General features: G+C 36.3%; 1 protein-coding gene across 3 annotated transcripts in view; it reads right to left on the bottom strand.

The window, feature by feature from the left end:
• Drip (aquaporin homolog protein drip) overlaps positions 1–25,518 on the bottom strand; it is a 91,716-nt gene that overhangs the window by 36,730 nt on the left and 29,468 nt on the right. For 2 of the 3 annotated variants that reach the window (XM_074179139.1, XM_074179137.1), the window contains exon 2: positions 4,252–4,448. In XM_074179139.1, the coding sequence (XP_074035240.1) occupies positions 4,252–4,448 (197 nt within the window). Of the gene's footprint in view, positions 1–4,251; positions 4,449–10,574; positions 10,733–25,518 lie in introns of those variants that run through there. The other variant, XM_074179138.1, reaches the window with a different exon arrangement.

The following is a 25,518-nucleotide window of genomic DNA, read 5'->3' as shown; positions in this document are numbered from 1 at the left end:
CAGTTCAACCTATTTGTGTGAATCTTATTTTTCCAATATGAAGTTTATTAAGAACAAATATCGCAATCGACTTACAGATGAACATTTGGATAATTGTATTCGAATGGCTGCATCAAACATTCAAAAAATTATCGATGAGTCTGAGTGTCAGCCTTCTCATTGAACGTGCTTTTTTATTTTTCAATGTTTATGTTCATGATAGTGCGGTACTTTTTTGTTGTTATTAACTATTATTAAATCATACGTGACATGCCGTTGTGGCTGGATAAAAGTTTGTGTTTATTTTTCAAACACCTTCGTTTGATAGGTAGGAATGTAGCTATGAACAAGTACGTACTGGTAATATTAGTTATTTTGTTATTAGTTTATTATTAGTACCTATGTATTATGTATTACCAGTTAAATAGTAAAATAAATACATATAATGATAAATTAACTGTGGATTATTTCATTTACGTTGCGTTACGTGGTTTCCGTGTGGATAGCTCGCTGTTTATTCCAAAATTAACAAAGTAGCTCAACACATTGAAGAGGTTGGCGACCACTGATCTAGAACGTGTTGTGTTAGAGCACAAGAATTTTGTTTTAAATTTTTACAATTACTTTTATGAAGAGCTATGCGGGTTTTTAAATCGTTTTCTGTTTGTCTTACATATATCTTATCACAATTGTAGAAGGGAATTTCGTAAACTATATGTGACTTTTCAAATAATGGATCTTCATCTTTCCATTTTGAATGTAGTTTGATTAAGGGTTCAACTTTCTTTTGTAAAATTTTCATATTCTGTTTTTGTTTAAATACGTTTATGATTTTGCTGCACACACAGAAAATCCCTCCACCTGCCATTTGTAAGACAAAAAAATAAACATCAAATACATAGGAAAACATGACCAGAAGCTTCACTAACAATCACTATCAAATGAGAAGAACAACAGCACTTCAACATCATTTACATTTTGAAAAGTAATCAATAATTTTGAGCAAGGTACGTACAAAACAAAAAATTATAAACACTCAACAAATGAATTAATTCAAAAGAAAAACAACAGTAATACAAAAAATTGTATTCTATTTCAGGAAACCAGTCCAATATCCAATGTGCTATAAATTTTTTTTTCAAATAAACAACATATACGCACGGAGTCAACAACAGAAGCCAACCGCACATTTGTGGTTCCAGTTAGAATATATAACATTGCAACAGAATTGTTGACCATATAGGTAAAAAAATGTACTTACTAACTTGAGGTTATAGTAGAAAGTCAGAAGTGGCAATGAGAAAAACAAAGTTAATACTTTTCATCATGTAGAAAAGTGTTACACATTCAGTTTAACATTACAGAGAAAAAGTATAAAAAATTATTTTATTCAAAATAAAAAAAAATCTATGTCACTGTACCATGCTTGCCACTTATTCGAATTTAATAATTGACAATGTGAAAAACAATTTTAAGTTTAACAATTTGACAGAGAAACAACAGAATTACCGAAAAACACACCAAATGGTTAACCCAATCAGAAGTTTCACATATAGTCAGTGGGCATACTTGAAGACTGGCTATAAATCAAATTATCTAAGAACAATTCGTTCAGGCCAGTCTCATCTTCCTACACAGTAGGTTAATGAGACTGGCCTGAACGAATTGTTCTTAGATAATTTGATTTATAGCCAGTCTTCAAGCATGCCCACTGACTATATGTGAAAGTTTTCTGTCCTTATACGAGGAATTGGGCAAATTTCGGATATGCAGTTGGTTACCTCGTTCACAGGCAGATGGGGCGACGACAAACCTGTTGTTTGTTGTATGCTTCAGCTTAGTTCGAAGAATGATACTCTGACGGAATTCGATTTTCAATTATCGGAAATCATCGACTTTATGTTGATGATATACACTACCTTGCACTGACGAGTGGCCAAACAGCCCGAAACCGGTCTGCAAGTGTGTTCCAATAATTAAAAATATATTGCGGCAGTTGTATCGCCAACAGCATATGCAGGAATAACTTCTGTGAAGAATCCTGCACTGACACCTGTCGGATATAATCTAACGCCCTTCGTGGTATTAGCCAGGGAAGTAGTTGTTTTCTGATGGGTGTCAGTCCATTAACCTACTGTGTAGGGAGATGAGACTGGCCTGAACGAATTGTTCTTAGATAATCCAATCAAAAGTATCTGTTTTACTCTGGGTGCAGTGCTGCCACTTCCAAATGACGTAAGTGGTTTTTGACAGAATCAGCACTGGTGTGCCTTTCGATAATCCTGTCGATTATCTGTCAAATTGTTGAACTTCCAATGTTTTTATTCACATTGTCAATTACCAAATTCGTATAAGTGCCAAGCATGAGCCAGTGTAATAGTTTTTCAAAATTTTTTTTCTGTGTAATGTTAAACTGAATGTGTGACAGATTCCTAGATGATGAAAACTATCAACTTTGTTGCTCTCATTGCCACGTCTGACTCTTCACTATAACCTCAAGTTAGTAAGTACATTTTTTACCTATCTGTTTCCGTAATAAACATTCTCGAGCATATGACAAAGATTATTCTTTAAAAAAACAGCCCGGTAATTTGATTCGACTTCTGATGGTTATTGTTTGTAAGGGGCGACAGCTGGTTAATGGAAAAACAGATTTCAATTTATATTTTCACAAAATCGGTGATTTCAAAAAAATGATACGTGCTTTAAAATTTTCCAAGTTCTACTCCAGACAAGACATAATCCAAAAGTTATGTTTTGAATTCACTATATCAATTTCATCATATTTCCAGAGGTGTACATCAAAAGTAATATTGAGAAGGGATTCGATTTGAATTTTTTTCCTTTGGTTTTTCGATGAGTCTATTCAAATCTTCTTTGGGAATTGAATATTCTTTCTCCAATATAACAATACATTATCAGGCAGATGCATAGCTGAACCTTATCAATACATTATACAGCGTGCTCTGTAAAAGCTGATGAAAATACATAAAACAATGTATTACCACCTACACTCATCCTATTAACTTACTTACCACCTACATTCATCCTATCGACTTACAAAATTACGCAGAGAAATGTATTCAATAACAATACTGAAATCGAAATAACTGCTTTTTGAACTCACTAATACAGTTAACTGTAAGGGTAAGGTAATCACCAAGAATTTTTTTTGGTGAATTTTCGTTATGTGGACACCCGACGATTTTGAAAAAAAATTTGACTGTACTTACGTATTTTGATGCGTAGATTACGAATCCGAAAGAAAAAAGCGGCGCTCTCCCTTATTTAAAAAGTTACGGCCCTTCAAAGTTCAGAAAAGGGCAACTTTTCAGCCTTCTTTTTCACTAAATAAACTATTTAAAAACACAAGCATTCATTCACTAGGTCACCTTTATACCTTATTCCTCCTTCTTTAACACTTTTCACTTCAATAATCAACGTTTTTCTTATAAAAAACTTAATTTAAAAACGAATGCTTCTCCTGGTGACATTATTCTATTTTAAGGTTAGTTATTAGTGACATTTCAGAAAAAAGCGGTTGGTATTTGCCGTCGCCTACTGTTTCAAATTCGTAATACACCACCAAAAACCAATTTACGATCTAAAGAATGAAGGTAAAAAACATTTGAATTACTTCAGGAATATGGACTGCATCAGTCGTACCAACCATTCATTAACCTTAAGAAAATAAAATACAGTGATATGTAACCAAAAAGCAGCTCCGTACATTTTTTAACATTTTTATAAGAAAAATGTTGATTATTGAAGTGAAAAGTGTTAAAGAAGGAAGAATAAGGTGTAAAGGTGACCTAGTGAATAGATGCTTGTGTTTTTAAATAGTTTATTTAGTGAAAAAGAAGGCTGAAAAGTTGCCCTTTTCTGAACTTTGAGGGGCCGTAACTTTTTAAATAAGGGAGAGCGCCGCTTTTTTCTTTCGGATTCGTAATCTACGCATCAAAATACGTAAGTACAGTCAAAAATTTTTTCAAAATCGTCGGGTGTCCACATAACGAAAATTTACCAGTTAATTATATCACGGAAAGAATAAGAAGATAATGACATGTGTATCATGATATAGATCTTTATCCAACTGGATGGGTTCATGATCAAATCTGAAAATGTATACGTGAATTTCTCAATACATAATTCAAATCGGACTTTTCATTCCAATGTTAAGACGAATACAAAAATCTGTAGATTTGATATATGTATCACGACTGAAAACCAACTTTAAGTTGTACAGGTAAATACTCGATGATTGAAACTCACCTGGGCTAGAGTTGCAACTGTTAAACCAAAGGTCAAAGCGATTTGAACATAGTTAGCAGGCGCGGACAATTCAATACAAGAACCACAACCAACGAATACCAGAACCAACGTTCCTAAGCATTCTGCTACCAACATTTTCCATATCGATTTGCCATCTGTAATGTCAGATATGCCCAAAATTCCGTCGACTCCTCCATCTGAAATACAATGAATGTTAATATAAATAACTGAAAACTTTTCAACATTTTGTTAAGTTATGTGATTTGATGTCGATATTATTTCCTCCCGAAAAAAAATCCTGATGAATATAATTTATCTTTGGGTATATCAACAACGTTAATCAATCAACCACAGATTCAGTTCGAAAAAGATATTGTTGAATTGGTCTACTTCTGACATTGAACTTTTGATATAGTTTCTTGTCCGCTTGATGTATACCCATCAACAGTATACGAAAGGATTGAATTAAATGATATTTCCAATTTAATAACCGAATTATACAATTCGATATTGTGAAAAACTTAACGGAAAAATGACGTTGTAACTTTCTTCTGCAGAAATAACATTGCTTTTGTGGAATACATCTTCAGGTTATATTATTTTAACGAATTATTCGATGTAACCAATTATTATAGCCAATGCGTAGGTTCTTGATGGAATAATGAATGAACTTGGTGACACGCTCCTTAACTTTTGAAAGATGATCTTGTATATATTACGTTGTATAGCGTTTCTCTGAATGATATCTTTTTCAATTCCATAAAGTGTATTTGAAGTACAAACTGGATGAGGAATTGTGATTTTTCAGTTTATATGCAGTTTATATTCAGTTTTTATGATAGTAGTTCCTTTGTTCCAGTTTGTATGTGAAATGAACATCTGTGCACATATTTTTGTGACGAGTTTCTTTTCCCTTTCTTCGTATGAAGACATGAAAGTAGAAAGCCTAAGTATTTTCACCAAAAAAACTTTCAACTTATTTTGAGTGTACGGGAGCCAGCAAAATGTCCGTTTTTATTTTTCATGAATTGGCATTGCGTCAAAAATAAGATAATGTTTCCAGTAGATTAGGATTACGGATTTTCACGCAGTCAGAAGTGATCACTAATTTTTTAAGTACATGAGAATACCACATTCAGTGTAAACAGAAGCAGCTGATGTTCATCAACTCATTGAATCTGATATTAAACATCCACTTTTATTGACATTGAGTGAGTGTTTTCAACAAAACTCTGGACTAATTTGTCGAGCAATAGTTAACTGTACATTTATCGTGAGACTGGAAAAAAATGATGGAAATTCCTAGTAATTTGTATATGTGTATTTTTGCGATTTTTTTTTTAGAATTTAATTACTTTTTCAAGCAGCTATTTAGCTTCAATTCATTCACTTTCCAAATTCAAAATTCAGGTTATTTGTTCTTGACTTTCCAAAATGCAAATTCAGGTTATTTGTTCTTGAACTTATATTCATTAACTACTGAACTAATTATGAATTATGCAACATCCATGGAACTTGAAAAAGTATTATCGTTGAAGTAATTACCTCGACCAAATATTTTCATTTCAATATTCCATGGTCAATTCATTGACATTTCATTGTAACCATAAACGAAATCTATGGACGTGATCAAAACAATTATCGAAGTAATTGCTTATGTGTCCGCATAAAGTCAATAACTTGCATAATAACTGGATTTATGAGCACTGGTGACTGAAGTATTCGATATTAGTTTTGAATATTCGAAATTTGATTACTTTATTGTATTCATACGAATATTTAGATTCCTGACCAATTGATATATATATATATATATATATATATATATATATATATATATATATATATATATATATATATATATAAATACATAGATATAGATTATTATCGAGTGTGTATGATATACATCAAAAGGGGGAAATTCGTGTACAGAACACTCAAGAAATATGGAGGCAAACCGCGGACACGTGTTTCTGGCTATTGGCCTCATCAGCGCTGGGTCTTCTAATTGAAATCACAAATGTGCGGTTAGCTCCTGTTGGTGACACCGTGCATATGTGATGTTTTTTCATTTTTGATAACCAGTTGTTGTACGTCTTTGCAATTGGCTGCACCGCGCTGATGAGGCCAATAGCCAGAAACACGTGCCTGTGGTTTGCCTCCATATTTTTTGAGTGTTTTGTCCACGAATTTCCCCCTTTTGATGTATATCATACACACTCGATAATAATCTATATCTATGTATTTATATCCTGGACCCGGAAGTCACGCAGGTAGCTATAGCTGCCTACGTGGTGATGTTAGATGATGCCTGGGAATGCTGGGTCTTCTAATTGAAACCACAAATGTGCGGTTAGCTCCTGTTGGTGACACCGTGCATATGTGATGTCTTTTCATTTTTGATAACCAGTTGTTGTACATCTTTGCAATTGGCTGCACCGCGCTGATGAGGCCAATAGCCAGAAACACGTGTCCGCGGTTTGCCTCCATATTTCTTGAGTGTTCTGTCCACGAATTTCCCCCTTTTGATGTATATATATATATATATATATATATATATATATATATATATATATATATATATATATATATATATATATATATATATATATATATATAGTAGAATCGAATAACGGGGTCTCTCAGTCAAAAAATCGAAAACTCTGCTTTACTTTGTCAAGCTTTCGCTTCTAGTGGGAAGCTTCTTCACTTCTTCAGGGCCTACAATTTATTGAGTCGTGGGTTTTTTTGCCAATGAATAAAATTACAAATCATACTTACAGTAAAAATGAACATATAAATCGACGAAAAAAGTTGAACATTAATGTTTCCATTAATCTCCATTAATCTCAAACCAAAAAACTCCATTCATGGAGTTTTTTGGTTTGACAAATGTCATACCTTCACATAAATGTCATTTTTCAATGGGCATGATGATTTGATAATCTTTGACTCTAAAGGGAAAGTTGATTGATACAATTTTCATTAATTTCAATGTGAGTTTTGGTATAGTTTCAGCAAGTTACTTTATATAATGCTGAGATTATCAATGTCAGTTCTCTTATTCATACAATTAGAAGACTTATTAATTTCAACCTTTTTTTTTCTGTATGTAAAACTGTGATCTGTTTAAATCTGTTTAAAATCTGTTTTTCTGTTAATCAGCTGTCGCCCCCATAGGAACGAAAACTCTCAGAAGTTGAGAAACTTGTGCGAGCTAAGGACTAACGAGATCTTACCTTTTAACGTGTGATTCCTAACACTGATATTAGAGTAATTTGTTTTATGTCCTGTTTCTATAGAATGTTGCGCTAATGCACATGATTTCTTATTAAGCTTTATATCACTTTCATGTGAAGTTATTCTATCTTTAAGAATTCCAGATGTTGTTCCAATATAATCCAAATTACAATTGTTACAAGGAATGTTATAAATCACATTTGACTTTTTGGTAGCACCCGTTTTATCTTTTAATTTGATATTCAAATTCTTTTTAGTTTCAATATTTTTTTGGCATATTTTGATATTTTGTTCATTATGAAAAAGTTTTATGATATTTGAAGATAAATTTCCAAGATTAGGTATAGATTTATAAGAAAAATTGATAGGTGAACTATTATTATTACATACGTTTCTGCTGATTACATTGGAATTTGTATTACTGCCAGTATTGAAAATTATTTTATTGAGAAGTTTTCTGGGATAAGAATTTTCGATCAATATGTCTCTAAGAAGTTTGAGATTTTTTTGCTTGAGGGAAGGGTGTACTAATTTTTCTATTCTTTTTTTCAAACAGAGTATTGAATTGATTTTATCTGATTTCTTGGCCTGATGCATACCCAAATATTGTTTCACTTATTTTCTGACTAGTCGCAAAAAGAGTAATTTTTTCTATATATATATATATATATATATATATATATATATATATATATATATATATATATATATATATATATATAAATACGAAGGTTATCGAGTGTCTTGATGATGGGCCAAAAGCCCGAAACACGTGTCTATGGTTTGCCACTTCCTTGAGTGCTATGTCCGATTTAAAAACTTCTTCATATATATGAAGGAAGTGGCAAACCATAGACACGTGTTTCGGGCTTTTGGCCCATCATCAAGACACTCGATAACCTTCGTATTTATATATATATATATATATATATATATATATATATATATATATATATATATATATATATATATATATAATGTGGTGTCCCACATTTTATGTGACAGGCAATATCTGTTTGTTTCAATATACATATATATATATATATATATATATGAAAATCATATATATATATATATATATATATATATACTTGACTTTCATGAAAATCAAGAATACATCGTATCCTTGATCATGTATCAGTATCATGTGAAATTGCTTTCCAATATCTGAGGGATCTTCTGGAGAACAATTAACGTGGTGCAGATGAAATACAATACTACGAACGATTAATAGAAATCTGCATGAAACAGAGCTTCATTCAGTTCACCAACCATTTCTATAAGTAGCACGAGGACACGACAGTAGGAAACTCGCTGCCCCACTTCATAGCTAATATTTTCTTGAGTAATTTTTAATGGAAAGCAAAGGAGAAGTATTTGCCATTTTTTATACGGAGAAATTTAGGGTGAAAAACTTTGTTTCGACTGCTAACAACAGATAACCGAATATCAAGTTCTCATATGACAAGTCTAAACTACTTTCCCCATTAGCTAGTTACGTTCTTTTGAGTGAAGGAAACCACGTCATTGAGAAAATTATTTTCAGGTCATAGATTGATAATTTTTTCAATATAATGGACAATTTTATTAGGAAACGTAAATTCATCAATTATATTCGTGAATCTTCGACATTTCAAAAATAAATATAAATATTACTGAAGTTTTATCACAACCACAAACCGTTATTTTCAACATCTCGACACGTGTTTCAATCACCAAGTGATCATTTTCAAGAGGAACATTAATCTTTCTTCCTTCCTTCAAGAGAAAGAATAATCTTCTTCCTGAAGATGACCACTTGGTAATTGAAACACGTGTGGATGTGTTGAAAATAATGGTTTGGTGTTGGGATTAAACTCTAGTAATATTTATTTCTACACCAAGCATTTCGAACAGTCCATCTCAAATTTCAAGAATACACTGAATCAAAGTTCATTGTTCTTCCATATGAACCAAGTCACACAAACGGTTCAAATTGCATATTTTAAATTTGAACGTCAAAATACCAAATGGTGCTTTTTACATAAATGAATTATTGTAATTCAGGATCACTTCTTTCTGAGTATTTTCAAGTGGAATACAGTATAAACAAGGACACATGAGAATAATTCACACTCTGGGCTTCCAGAACATCCAGGGTCTGACTACCTGACTTTTCGGAAATATAGGTAATTCCTGAAGGAAGTATGAAAAAGTCTTCAAATCAAAGAGATAACGCAAAATTTCTCATCCTCAATTCCGTTTTCATTATATGGAGATATGTTAATGGATGAGCCTTCTGTGTGAAATAAATAACAATGGACAAGATGAAATCAAATATGATTGAACATCTATACTGGATCTTAATAAAACTATTCGATTCAACTTTGTCGCCTCTTTTCTCTAGCTTAGAATAAAAAATCAATTTTTGCAAAAAATAATATTATTTTTGTACTAATGAGTCATAATAACAATAAAGATGATAACTAATCATTCCTTACCCTGAATGAGGTAAATTTCGTCCGAAAAGAGGACAAGAAACCCATTATATATCAAGATTTTTCCAAATTCCGCAGATTCCATTCAAAAAACTCTGATTGAATGGTCGTTTTGATTGTCCTTGTTTGATTTATGCTTTCTCTACTCTCAAAACTCATGGTTATACCGGCTTGCCGTGATACGTCTTGGTCGGAAGAATGCCTAAACCATCCTTGACTCATTGTATTTACTCAGAGCACATGACTCTCGAACATTATTATCCTCACCTCACGGTGTGGAAAATGATTATTGGTTGATGACGCCGGTGCGCTCTTTGAATGTGTTCAAGTTTCGCGTAACGTGCCGACCGGTATAGCCGTTTTGGTAGGAATAATAGTGATAATCAAGAAAATTATAGTAATTTCCGTTACTAGAAATAACTATATTACTTGAAATTATTCGGTAGCGGATTTTTCCTCACGTTGAATGTAATAACACTTTTAATACAACATTTAAGTTTTGAAGGTATTCCTATCATTTAGTGGAACTTGAGTTGATTATTGAAAAAACAGGTATATTTTATGGAATAACTTGATAGATGAAATGAAAAATAATGGAATACTCACCTTCTTCATTAGCAGGTTGGTATTTTGACATTAGGACAAAATATCTACTTGCACTGATACAATTCTGTGATTTACTGATTCACATCTATATTATATCAATGAATAATGCGAAACTTGTGATGTCAAATTTGATTATCTGAGCTCCGTTGTTATCCACTTATAAATACAATAAATTCTATGATGAAATAATACATTTTTATCACACATATCTCCTGTTTTTTGAAGGAAGGGGGTTCTATTTTGATCAGGCGATCAGACTGACCTTGTGATGAAAATTTTTCACAATTTCTATTATCGTTCACTCATTGGAATTTGATTGTCTGAATGCCTTCTTTCCATTCTAGTTTTTAAAATAGAAATTGCCGGGTTTGCACAAGAAATGCAATTGGCTATAAACGCATTCAATATCCAATCATTGTTAATTAATGAATTATATTCATTCTCCATAATCTCAACGTAACAACAAGTGGATCTTCAAATTTCAAGGGAGACGGAAATAACTGAAGAAATTCAAATGCTTGATGAGACGTTAGATTGTGCTTTAGTGCGAGTGGTTATTCCTATTCACTAAATCTTTGGTTATGTGAATTTGAAATCGATCCTAACTTTGAGACTGCACATTTCTTCATCCATGATTGAAATCTCACATCAAAAGACGGCTTTAAATTACGGATGGGCGCGTTGCATTCAAACCAGAACTGTGTTGAAACTGTCATCACAAATGAATATTAACAATGAATTTTCAGTAATACACACATACAGTGCATTCAATTTAAACCGATCCACCCTGAATAACTTTTGGTGCAATGATTTTCAGGAAAAATAAAAAACACGTCAACCATAGTATACAAGGAAGCAAATTTTGACATATGTTACTTCCCCTATCGCGTCCCAGAGCATGTCACCATTTTTAAAATGGATCACCCTATATTGTTTCGCATTAAAAGATTCTCCATGATGATCAGATTTCAACAAATTATAAAACATATGGTCTGAAGCTTATGGTTCGAGAGCTACAAATTATGTGAGTTGAAAACGAGACACCCTGAATAACTTTTGAAATAATGATTCGCAGGAAAAATTCAAAAAACAGGTCAACAATTATACAGGATGCCACAATTTCAAATATTCATTCTAGAGACAAATATGGAAGCAATAAATAAGTAAATGAGATTTTTTATTAATTATTGAATCAAAATCTGATGACTGGACAATGAAAAGAAAAAAATGTCCTATTCTAAATGCTCAAAAACGTTGTAACCATCTTTCATACAATAGTACACATGATTGAGAATCTCGGGAGTTATTTCTCAGCAATGCGTCATGATAATCTCTCTTAAATCTTCCAATGTTGTTGATTCCAACTCATACACTTTAGACTTCAAATAACCCCATAGAAAGAGATCTATAGGAGTGAGAGCTGGAGACCTTGGTGGCCATTCTGTAGGACATCTTCTGTCAATTCAGCTACCAGGAAAATGATCATCCAAAAATTGTCGCACTGGAGCTGCATAATGAGGAGGTGCACCATCCTGCTGAAAAACCATTTCGTTTTTGGTTCAATCAGGCTAATTTAGTTTTTTATTGGAAATTATATATTATAAAAGTAAATCATCTCCCACGTATCGCACAAAATTTCCCGGTTTATATCTCAATTAACAACTGAGCAAGAGCAATTGAAAATTTGAGACCGCACGCAGTACATCGTGACGTCACACCAGGCAATCGAGCTTCTAGCGGTGGCAACCGGGTCTGTAGTTGGAGATCATGAATCGCTGCTATCGTCAATTCAATTCAATTTTCTTCGAAGTAATGTATATATCAATTCTCGGTAACTGGCATTTTTGACACAAAAGTTCTATAATAAATAAAGAGTACCTTGGTATTCCAAGACATAATTTCAGATTTTTCTTTATGACGTAAATAGATCTTCGCTCAATATTGTTTTTCGAATTCCAGTTTTCAACTAATATTCTATTTCAATAGAACGATTTCTTTTTCGGTGGTATATAATATTTACGGTCTGTTTAGCTTTTAATCTTCGAAAAACCTGTTTATTAACTTGAATTCCAATATCAAAGGTCTTTTCCTGTGTACCTGCTTCATCAGACATGATTTGATTTTCAGAGATATCTTTGTTACAAGTATTCAACAAAATTTGTTTTTCTTTTTTTTGAACAAACGGTGGAGCTTTAGATGTATGGGCCATCGGTCTGTCAATCTAGCAATCAAATATATGAGGAATTACGCCTGGTTTCATAGTTTTGATATACATGTGATTTCCTAAGTCTGTTTCAACCTAAAATTCAAAGTAGTGCTCAGAGTAAAGTACTTTTTTTTATTAATCATTATCGTTCATACTTCCATTGAAATGATCTTCACAACAAAAATGGGTCCCCTTGGCAGATACAAAGTCGGCCCTTCGCATAGCGCGCTGCCATAACTTTCGTAACAGTGAAATAAAAATGTTGTCTGGTGCAGTTACCGAATAATTCTTGCATTTAGGAACGATGCAATACTTGTAATGTTATTTTTCATCATTATACATATTCACGCAGTTGACACACTGCAGTAAACAACACACAACTTGCTTTCTACAGCTTTAGCACACGTATTTTGCTTATCTGCCAGCACTCCCTTGTCGCCGAGTCGACTGATGTGACGTCAAGCTTGACCACGCCCCGTTTCGGTGAACACCACATTCAACAATTAATTTGAGGGGGAGATGAAGAGTGAAAATTCAGATTTTTTGCAGATGTACTATTTGAAACATAAACTTTCAAATTATGAAATAAAACAAAAATGATAAATGAGCCCAGTGCCCTATTGATGCACGGTATTATTCGATTCTCCAACATATTCAAATATTTATCACTCGTCAAATTATTATCGAGAAAAAAGATCCTATGATACAGTAACTTGAATTTCTGCCCAAACATTCAGTTTTTGAGGTCATTGGCTATGAACTTGACGGTATAAATGAGGATTCTCATCACTCCAATATCGACAGTTTTGCCAATTCACATCTTCATTCAAACTGAACGTACATTCATCCGAAAAAAACTTTTATACAAGAAATTCTGATGCAAGTTGATCCGTCCAGTGAGACTTTCACAAAACTCGATACGTGTATCGAAATCATCTTATATGGATGAAGATGAGGGATCCTGAAAACATTTGTATGACTGATTCCTGATTCTCGAGATAACTTAGTGCCCTAAAACTGCAGTATAAATAGCTTCATCGTTGACAACTCCTGAACGGTTATGCTTTTTATTGTTAACAGATCCAGTTTTCATGAATTTTTTCAATAATTCCGAAACGTATTTGTGTCGTTCATTTTTTCCTTGATGATTATCATTGAGAATACTGGCAGCAGCTCTAGCACCTTTTCCATTCTGGTAGTACAAACTCACTATTTCAATCCGTTCTCGAAGCGTATAAACAATTACTTCTCAATAATTCACAAAAAATAATACGAATTGTAACTCCACCTGGTAGGCAATCGTTACTGTAGAATGAGACAAATACAAAAAAAAACAGTTTTTTCCGTTAACCAGCTGGAGAGAATATTAAATTCAAACCTAACTAGGCAAAATAAGAATTTTTTGAAGTATACTTCACTAAAACACCTATGAAACCCAGATAACAGATTGTACAGAAGTTCATTTACGGTGGCTCGTTCTCAAATCAAATGATTTTTAGCTTCCAAACTATGAGCTACAGACCATAATGTATTCTATATTGTTAAAATTTGTTCATCATGGAACATCTGATAATGCAAAACAATTAATTCATTTAAAAAAGAATGGTGACATGCTCTGGGGCTGCAATAGGAAAAGTAACATCAAATGTGAATATGTCAAAATGTGCCCCTCTGTATACTATGTTTGACTCGTTTTTTTATTTTTCCTGCAAATCATTGTACCAAAAGTTATTCAGGGCGGCTTGTTTCAAATGGAATGCACTGTATTTGAAGTGCTATTTTCATCAAAACTTTTTTCCGATTTATTTCCATCGTCCACATTCAGTTTACCTGATTTTGTCTATCGGTACTAATAAATGTGAAGATCACTCACTTAACACTCACACAGCAGACGTGCCCAGGCCAGAGAACGGCATTAATAAGCTGGCTCTCTATGCAGACGACACGGCCCTGCTGGCTAGATCCAACAGCGCAACTCACGTTACCAGGTACCTACAGCAACAAGTAGATAGACTAGAGAAATGGGCAAACCGATGGAAGATCGCAATTAACCCTGACAAGAGCCAGGCGATACTGTTCACCCGAAGGCGACGCATGCAACCGGAAGGACACGTCCTCTACAACGGACAAGAGATTCCCTGGAAGGAAAAGGCCAAATACCTGGGGGTCACCCTGGACAAAAGACTGACATTCCGGGCTCACGTAAGGGAGAGAATAGGGATGGCGAGATCAGCCAGACACAAGCTAAAGCCAATTATAGGCCCCAAATCCAACATGGGGCTGAAAGTTAAGCTGCTAATGATCAGAACAATAATCCTCCCAATGATACTGTACGCCAGCGCAGCATGGGGACACTGCGCGCAGACATACAGAAACAACATACAAACGTTTTTGAACGCGTGCATAAGGGCCGCTCTAAACGCACCCAGATACATGCCCAACAGATATATCAACAGGGACTTGGACCAGGACCCCTATTACGTGGACACATACCTGAGGAAACACGCAGAAAGCGTGTTTGAAAGACTCAGAGTGCACGACAACCCGGCGTTTCGAGACCTGCACGAAGCGCTGAACATGGACGACCCCAGGTTCAGAGAACGGGACAAATACAGAAGACCTATAGACCAAAACAGCAGACCTCCCCCGCGAGTCGCCGTCAGGCGGCTCCGGTAAGTATAATATTCCAGTGTATATTAACATATATTCTCTTTCAGCAAAAACCGCGAGTCAATTTCAAAATCACATTTCTCAGCTTCACTGGGAAAAAGCCCGACTATCACAACTCTGGCCGCCGTTAGCTTTGGGGGCCCCCATGCAAAAATTCAGTCAGGAATACCGCGACAAACAAGAGCCAAAAATTTTCAAAACGCGAATAGATAGGGAAATAAAAGCACCTAAAGGCTGGTTTCCAACCAAAAGAGGTTAGATATCAATCTTGCTGAAGTGCCAGCAGCTGGATTGAGGACCGTTTCCTTAAGAAACGGGGGTGGAAGGAAAGGGTCGCCAGGTCCAAACCTGCGGAAGCATTTCCGTAAGGAGGGAGCTTGCGACCTGGGCACACAACCCGGGAGGGGCATGGGGGGGCACTTAACACTCACTCAACACTCACTCATCTCTGTTTCTCCGTACTGATGTGTCCTAGGAAGCTGAAATTTGGTATATACGTGCTTCTTAGGTCTCAGATGCGCACTAGTAGAGAATTTTCAAATATTCCAACTGGGGCGCACCATCTGGGGCTGAAAGGAGCACGTTAACATATAAAAATTTTTCATCACTGTTTTTTCGTACCGTTACATTTTCGCTGAAATTTTGCTGCTGGTTTGTTTCATTTTGTAGATGTGCAATGAGGAGAAATTTTTAATATTCCATCTGAGGTGCCTCCCTTGGGGATAAAAGAGAAGTGTTTGCATATGAAAATTACCTTTTCATCCCTGTTTCTCCGTGCCGCTATATTTTCATGGACTGAAGTTTTGTATAAAGGTTCGTTTCATGTAGTAGATGTGCAATAAGGAAGAATTTTTCAATATTCCAACTGGAGATTCTCCAATTGGGATAAAAGTGTCGTATTTACAAATAAAAATTACCTTTTGTACGTTGGTTTTTTTCCATCTTGTAGATGTGCAATTAAATAGGATTTTTAAATATTTCAACTGGGGCGCCCCCCGGGGATATAAGGTGTACGTTTACATATAGAAATTACTTTTTCATCACTGTTCCTCCATACCGCTTCACTTTCGAAAGCTGAAATGTTGTATGTAGGTTCATTTTATGTTATACATGTGTAATAAAAAATATTTTCAAATTTTTCAACTGGGGTGCCAGACGCAGGGAAATAGGATGTGTTCATGAAATAAACTTGCCTTTTCACTTTTTATATACTGTAGATATACAATAGGAAAAATTCTTCAAATATTTTAACTAAGTGCCAGATGTGTGGAAAACAGGCACGTTCATAAAATAAAGTAACCTTTTCATCACTGTTTCTACATACCCTCCGGTGGGTTAATGTATATTTAGTATCAGCATAGCACCCTTGTGGAGCCTGGGCGGCTACCTAGTTCCTTTCATTCCAAATATTGATCAGAACTTCACAGAATCCAACAATTCCACCACTAACACAAGCAGATGGTTCAATTACAAAAATAGCCATATGAAAAGCAAATGTACTAGCTGAAAAATTTGCGTTCTACTCCACAGTAGATTTTCAGGGAAAGGCATCACCCACTATTCCCAAACTAAAATTCAAAATGCCGGAAATTACTATTCGACAGCGTCTAGTCGGGCCAATTTTTAAAACAGCTCAATATCAACATGGCGTCTGACTCTGATGAAGTACCCGTTATCGTACTTAAAATGTGCACAAATGAACTCGTACCAGTATTGTGCAGTCTTTTCAACGTATTGTAATGAATTTGAAGCCGGCCCTGACCGATGTCCAGTCAGCAAACGCATGTCCGATCGCGAACCAGCGGGAAAGGTGTGGATGGGTCCCGAATTCCGCAGAGAAATCCAGAACGTTCGTTGACGATATAAAAAGGTCGCTCTCCGTCCTGAGGAGTAGTCTGTACTTAGAAAGCGAATCGTGCGTTTACGGAAAGGAATCTAATTGTGAAGATAAATTAAGCGTTAGTTACTAAGTGTTGTATATGAATTAGTTGTGATAGTGAAATATTGTTAAAAATAAATTTGATTAAGACAATTAATTCTTTAATTCGTTACAATTGGTGATCAGGATCAAAATAAATTTGTGAGCGCTTGGTGGACAATTTTTGTATCACAGTGAAATTGACTATAACACTTCCGCACTTTCGCGCAGATAGACTGGTGATTCATTGTGTTTCGTGAAGCGGACAGTACCGGACGACGGAAATATAAACTGATAGACCTTTCTCGCGAAAAATAGACTTGTGAAAATAAATAAGTGTTTCGGACTCCAATAAATGAGTGGACATATTCAGTTTTGAGTAAAATAGACAGTAAGAGATAAAATGTGTTCAAGGAAAGTGCACCTAGTGGACTTGAAAGTTGCCGAATTGAAGCAAGAATTGGAGGAGAGAGAACTAGATTCTTCCGGAAAAAATCAGTACTCCAGAAGAGACTATGGGACAACTTGATTGAATCAGGAGAAGATCCCGAAACATATTTATTCGAAGTTTCTGGGGGTGACTGGAGTTCAATAATGAGCAAACTCGATGGACTTCAACAAAATTCGGTAAGTCTGGAGGAGAAGCTTCTGGAAAATTCGAAGAGTTTCAAAGATGAACTTCAACAAAATTCGGTAAGTCTGGAGGAGAAGCTTCTGGAAAATTCGAAGTGCCTAGAGGAGAAGCTCCTGGAAAATTCGAAGAGTTTGGTAGATAAATTTCTAGAGAATTCGAATAGCTTGAAGAAAGAACTTCTAGAAAATGCAGAAGGCTTGAAGAAAGAGCTTTGTAGTGTGGCAAGCCTACTCGAAGAAAGGATAGGAACCATCGAGACAGAGATAGCCAAAATCAGAGAGGAAATCAAAGGGGAGATCAAAGATGAAATCGGAGCAGAATTGAAGAAAATGGGAAAAAAGTTAGGCAATGAAATCAAAGAGGAATTCGAGGCAGAAATCAGAAATATGAAAAAAACAATTAGCAAGTTGCAAAACCAAATTGTTAATTCTGCCCACCCCACAGAAACGGTTACTGAAAACTCAATTCCGGAACTGAAAGATGTCAAACTCAGTTCTGAACCAGGAAAGCTTTCATGAAGCCGCCCCAGTTCGACGGAAAAACTGCTTGGGCAAATTACCGCCGACAATTTGAAGCTGCAGCCAGAGCGAATGGATGGAATGCAGGAGAAAAGGCGGTAGCATTAACATTGGCGTTGCGTGGAGAAGCAACGAATATCCTGCAAACCCTCACGGCCCCGGAACAGGAAGACTATGACCAACTTGTGAAACATCTTGAACTGCGGTATGGACAGGCCCACCTAGAGCACGTTTACCATTCACAGCTAAACAACCGCTGTCAGAAATCAGGAGAATCCCTACAGGAGGTTGAAGCCGACATAGCTCGATTGGTCCGTCTGGCGTATCCTGCTACACCCGAAAATGTAATGGAGCGGTTAGCAGTTCAGGCATTCTTGGATGGACTTCGCGACCAAGAAATGAGGCAGGCCTTGATGCTAGCTCATCCCAAACATCTCGTGGACGCACTGGCAAGCGCTCTGGAGTTCGAGGCTGCAAAACAATCCTGCAAGAGGCAGAGCAAAGTTCGAGCTATCGAGGAAGATGGACAAGTGCCTGCAGATATTGAGGCCACCATCAGAAAAGTAATGAAAGAAGTTTTGCCTGAGAGAAAAAATATAAGATGCTGGAACTGTGGGAAAATTGGACATGTGCGTAGCAAATGTCCAGCTTTCAAAGAATCGACACCAAATCAGGAGGGGGTCGATGAGAAGGGGCATTCGTCGACCTGTACCCAGCAAGCCCCCGTAAAAAACGCATATGTTGCCGTTCTCCAACGACAAGACAAAGGTGTTTTCGTAGACGGCCTCATCAACAACGAGCCTTGCACCATGCTGCTAGATACAGGTGTGACGAGAACCATTCTTGGACCAACCTTTGCCAAAACACCAGCAAGAATTGAACCGTCAACCTGGAAGTTACGCACTGCAACAGGGGAGTCAGCCAATGTACTTGGAGAACTACCAATTGAATTGATGTTGGGCAGTATAAAATTGAAACATCGTGCATTGGTGGCGGACATCGAGGACGATGCGATCATTGGAATGAACATAATGAATTCCAGAAGGTTCGAGCTGAATTTTCAAGACGGCGTCTTACGTGTCGGCGGAGAAGAGCTGGTGCTTCATGGAAGAAGCGAAGAGATGATTAGAGTCCTTTTGGCCGAAGACGTGTGCGTACCTGAGAGGGCTGAAACCATACTAGAGGCTCGCTTGGACGATGGTGCGAGCAGCGGAAATGTGATAATGTTTGAGCCCAAGATACATGACGAGAAAATTGGTAGAGGAATCGCACTGGGGAAGACCCTCTTGCGTGTTGATGAAGTTGTGCCGGTCAGGGTCATGAATGTCAACTACTTTCCCGTGACCTTGAAGAAGGGAACAATGCTGAGGCACTGTTCGTCCATTTCCTCTGTCATACGGAGTGTAAGCAGTTAGTTAGCCAAGCCAACAACTTGCCTAAAGAGTTGGAGAAGTTAATTGAAATTTCCTCCAAAGACATACCATTAACTCACCGATCTAAATTGAGGGAGTTGGTCAAGAGGTACCAGGAAATCTTCGATATTGGAGACGGAAAAGGCGGCAAAACGAATGTGGTTCAGCATAGAATCGACACTGGGAATGCCCGAGCAATCCGGCAATCGGCTAGAAGACTCCCTCTTGCCAAGAGAGAAGAGGTAGACAAGATAGTCAGCGATATGGGAAAAGAAGAAGTCATCGAACCTTCTGACAGCCCCTGGTCTTCCCCAGTCGTGTTAGTGAAGAAGAAGGATGGCTCGACAAAGTTCTGCGTGGATCATCGCCAACTAAATCACGTGACCAAGAAAGACAGCTACCCTCTTCCAAGATTCGACGACACTCTAGACACGTTAGCCGGTTTCCACAATTTTCTCGAAATCGAATTTGAAGAGTGGATATTGGCAAGTTGAATTGGCCCCAGAAGATCGAGAAAAGACAGCTTTCATCATCGGCTCAGGATTGTGGCAGTTCACGGTTATGCCATTCGGGCTTTTTAACGCTCCAGCGACCTTCGAGAGATTGATGGAGATGGTTCTCAAAGGGCTCTCATGGAAGACGTGTCTAGTGTATCTCAACGATATAATCGTGGTCGGAAAATCGTTCGACGATTACCTGAAGAATCTGGAGGAGGTGTTCATGCGTCTGAGGAGTTCTAGATTAAAACTGAGTCTCAGGAAATGCCATCTGTTCCAGATAGAAGTTCGTTACCTTGGCCACGTTGTCTCTGGGGAAGGAGTGGCGGTAGACGAACAAAAGATCAAAGCAGTTAAGGATTGGCCCATTCCAAAAGACATACATTAGCTTCGGAGCTTCCTTGGTTTATGCACCTACTACCGCCGATATGTGCTGGGGTTTGCCAACATCGCCAAACCATTGACCTGCCTCACAGAAGGGCAGATCCAGTTCCAGTATCCTGAGGAATGTCAAGACTCATTCAAGAAGTTGAAAAGAGCTTTGATCAACGCGCCTGTTTTGAGCTATCCCCTACCTGATGGAAAGTTCATTTTGGATACGGATGCCAGCAACGTGGGACTTGAAGCAGTCCTTTCTCAAATCCAGGATGGACAGGAGAAAGTTATTGGCTACTTCAGCAAAACGCTCAGTAAACCAGAGCGTAATTACTGTGTCACCAGGCGAGAGCTGTTGGCCGTATGGCGAACTTCACAGTGCAAATACGGAGAGTTCTGCAGGTATCGAACGCCAAGGATGACATTTCGGGGCGAAACGTCTTTAAGAAGGGGGCAATGTAATGAATCTGAAGCCGGCCCTGACCGATGTCCCAGTCAGCAAACGCATGTCCGATCGCGAACCAGCGGGAAAGGTGTGGATGGGTCCCGAATTCCGCAGAGAAATCCGGAACGTTCGTTGACGATATAAAAAGGTCGCTCTCCGTCCCGAGGAGTAGTCTGTACTTAGAAAGCGAATCGTGCGTTTAAGGAAAGGATTCTAATTGTGAAGATAAATTAAGCGTTAGTTGTTGTATATGAATTAGTTGCGATAATGAAATATTGTTAAAAATAAATTTGATTAAGACAGTTAATTCTTCAATTCGTTACAGTATCTTACAAAGAAGGATTTTCCTTCTTGTTGGAAGATTGCTCGTGTTCAGCCTATTACCACAAAAGGCAAGAAAAATCTTCCAAATTACGATAGAACAGTCGCTTTGCTATCAGTGATATCAAAAATCATGGATAAAGTCGTGAACCACCATATCCTCAAATATTCGGAAGGCTTCAACATCTTGAGCGATCTTCAATATGGTTTTCGGAAACAAAGATCAACAGGCGACCTTCTATCGTATTTCACTTGGAATAACGCAATCGCATGTTGCGCTTGATAATTCTTAGGCCTTTGGCCGTATGTGGCTTGGAAGTTTGCTGGCCAAACTATGATGCTATGGCTAGTCGGATCACTTTTATGTATGGCTCCTCAGCTTCCTGGAAGAACGTTTCCTGCAAGTGGCCCTCAATGGATATATCTCGAATACCTTCATCATTAACGCTGGTGTTATCCAGGTTTTCTCCAACCTTCTTTCATTGTATATCAGCTACCCATTGGGAAGAACCAAGAATCCAATATATTGCTTTGCTGACGAGAGCACACTTGTCTCGTCATTCCATTTAGATTCCAGAACATCGACTACGGAGGCACATCTTCACTGGCAGCAGGATGTTGCATATCCCAATGAAGATCTAGAAATGATTTTGAATTGGTGTGAAAATAACCAGGTTCGATTCAATGCCACAAAACCCACTCATCGGTTTTCTCCAAGGAGATAAATTACTCCGAACCGGACATAAAATGTCAGGTCAGACAATTTCGATTTCTGCTTCATTAAGTTTGTTAGGGGTTGAAATAGACCCCAATATATCTTGGCATAATCATGTCGCTTGAATTGCAAAGGCTTTTTCTCAAAATCTTGGATTACTGTAGCAAACCAGAAAACTGTACACACCTCAGCAACTTTCGATGTTTTATAAAGCTCAGATCAAACCTTTTTGGAGTATTGTCCAAGAGAATTGACACATTTGATTCCACCAAGAGCGGTACATATCAGAAATACGCAACGGACTGTGGCTGCTCATCGTTTTGAGATTCAACTCAGTACACCTAGAAGTTCATCGTTTGAGAACTCTTTCGTCTGGAGAATTATATTTATTCGGAATAAACTTTCTTAGCACATTTTTCCAAGTGAATTCAATCTTCAGCGACTCAAATCCAATGTGGATCGCTACTTTCGCACAGGCACCGCTCTGAGAGCGCCTTAAGGGCTTAGCTGTAGTACTTGTATTCTGTCTTTCAAGAAAAAATCTTATTGTGCAGAGAATTTTACGCAACGAACATCTGGTGTCAACTGGTTCACGGTCTATCAGCTCACTATACCAAGGAAACAGATAGATGTATGTTTCGACCCCAGATTGGATCGGCATACAAAAATTACCCCAAGGAGGCAGATGTGAGTTTCAGCTTCCATTGAACGAAGAAAAATTGGCATTTGCGGGCTTTTGCTTTTTTAACTCCAATTTGAATTGGAATTCAACAAATGGCCATTCGAGTTTATGTTACAGTATTTATAAAACAACGAATATTTGGCCTTTGCTGTAATAGCTTCAGTGTGAATTGGGCTGCAACAAATAACCACAAGAATATCTGGCATTCACAAGCTTTTGCTCTATAGACCGCAGTTTTGATCAACCATACCAAAGGGACATAATATGCAAATTTCAGCTTCTATACAATGAAGAAGGTCTAGCATTCACTAGCTCTATCTCAGTTCGAATTGAAATGAAACAGTTGATTATATTATGGAGACAGGTGTGAGTTTCTCAACACATGGCCACATCATAGGTAGGAAGGCCCAAAAACAGGTTAGAACAATGGATTTTTATCGATTTTGGATCATTCAATAAACTTCAACTCTACCTTCATTTCAGTATGAAAGCTAGATTTTATATATGCTTTTCAGATGAATATGAGAATATGTTTCCCAAAAATTCGATTTTGCTGTTCATCATTCTCCCGTGATACGAACTAGTTTGCCTGTTTTTTATCAACAACATATCTAACAGAAACTCTCTCTATAAAGAATGTAAGTCGAATCTTGCTGGAGAAAGTTATTGTATAGCGAAACACGTGTAGCTATTTCATAAACTTCCTTCAATTTATTCATTGTTACTACATTTTACATCCTAAAGAAGTTACTGTGAAAAACGGTCCGATCAGATAATAATTTCTAAAATTATTTCAAGTAGCCGTATAGAGTGGATACAATCATTTCATCAACTACTAAAAGCAGGTGAATACAGGTGAAAACTTAATAAATTGTTAAATAATGCACATCAATTATTCAAGAGTGACAGAAAAAAGTTAACTGATAAGAACATAGTGAGTAATGAGAGCTATTCACCTCCATTTGATCATTCGAATTCAATATTGGGAATGTTTATTGCGTGCTTCATAATAGATTTTGAACGCTCCATTTGAATATTTTATATTCAGAAAATTAGAAATTTCCGAACTAGGATAGGATAGCTGATATTGGGTGAATTTCCTTCATGGCTTGACTGTATAATTTTTGGATAGTGGAGAATCAATTAGATTGTTATCATAAACGCTGTTGATCAGGATCTATTCTACAAGATTCAGTTCTTCTCTGGAATTCACATCCGACTAAGAAACATTCTTCGGAAAAACTTGCATGAATGCCTGTCGTGATATACACATCTGTTCTCCGACAGACATTCCATATATCTTATTATCTAGGAACGTTGTGAGATTCAATTCAGTACAGAGAAATCACTATAAGTATATTTTTAATATTTCCTTGGTGAATATTAATGTTCATAATAGATAACATCCTTCAAACTATTCATCATAAAATTATATACGAGACGTCTGTGTTGAATTATGAGCTTGTATACTAATGTTTGACTAGCTCAAAAAGATTGGGAGTTGATATATTACGTTCAATTAATAATAAATCAAGTAAGACCTCAAAACCGTTGAGGGTTCCCAACTAATATTCAAGGATATATGATTTTCCATCAATGATCATCCTCATTTTCACCAAACTTGAGCAGTATGAAGAATATTGCAGTACCTCAATGGAGTTAACATTCAAAATCGCTAAAACTATTGAATTGAAAATGATTACATCCAAATATAATTTTTTTTCGATATACAAAATATATATTTTTCATAAGTTTAATTGAAACCAAATCTGTGTTCAAATTGTTAATTTTTAGTTAAAATATGAAACAGATTATCAAATTATCTAAAAGTAAATTGGTTAAGGCTTTCGCGACCAAGATTCTCTGATACTCTGATGAACCATCAAGATAAATAAACCTCAGAAGAAGCCAGCCACTCGTGCTGGCGAAACGTTCGGATGCAGTTCCAAACTACGACATCCTTCATTAAAGATAGTAACACTCTTTTCATGTAGCAATACTTTTCCATTGAATGTGTAACCATGATCGTAAAGTAATCACATAGTGAGGTTCCCCATTGAAAAATAAAACAGTGCGGTGTACAATGAGAACTGAAAAATCGTTAATAAACGAACATGTATTTCAGTTGGAGCAACACTTGTACTTTGGGATCATTAAATTTTTAAAATTTCATTTCATTGTGTAATATTGAGCAATATTGAGCTAGTCTCAAAACGATATTTCACTCTCAAATATGTTACAAAAAAAAAATTATGTTTTTTCGTTAAAGTCGTGACGTAACTTGGTTTGGAATCTTTCAATTTTTGTTTTTCATTTTTTGTTAATTTTTTTAAAATTTTTTAATTTTCAGTTTTTATTAATATTTCAATGTTTGTTTTGGTTGTTGATTGCATGTTATTTCTGTAGTAGAATGGACGAGGTTACGGAATCATACGCGTATTCACAGTATAACGATATATTAACGACTTTTCTACTTCAAGTCACAACCGGTAATGAATCAATACTACATTTCCTATCCTATAACATAATGTAGTCGGCACTGTCACAGTCA

The sequence above is a fragment of the Leptinotarsa decemlineata genome, unplaced genomic scaffold (assembly GCF_025532065.1).
Source record: "Leptinotarsa decemlineata unplaced genomic scaffold, Ldec_3_MD MMD2_tig00004307_RagTag_RagTag, whole genome shotgun sequence".
Taxonomy (NCBI): Eukaryota; Metazoa; Arthropoda; class Insecta; order Coleoptera; family Chrysomelidae; genus Leptinotarsa; species Leptinotarsa decemlineata.
This window is presented reverse-complemented; position numbering and strand designations above follow the sequence as displayed.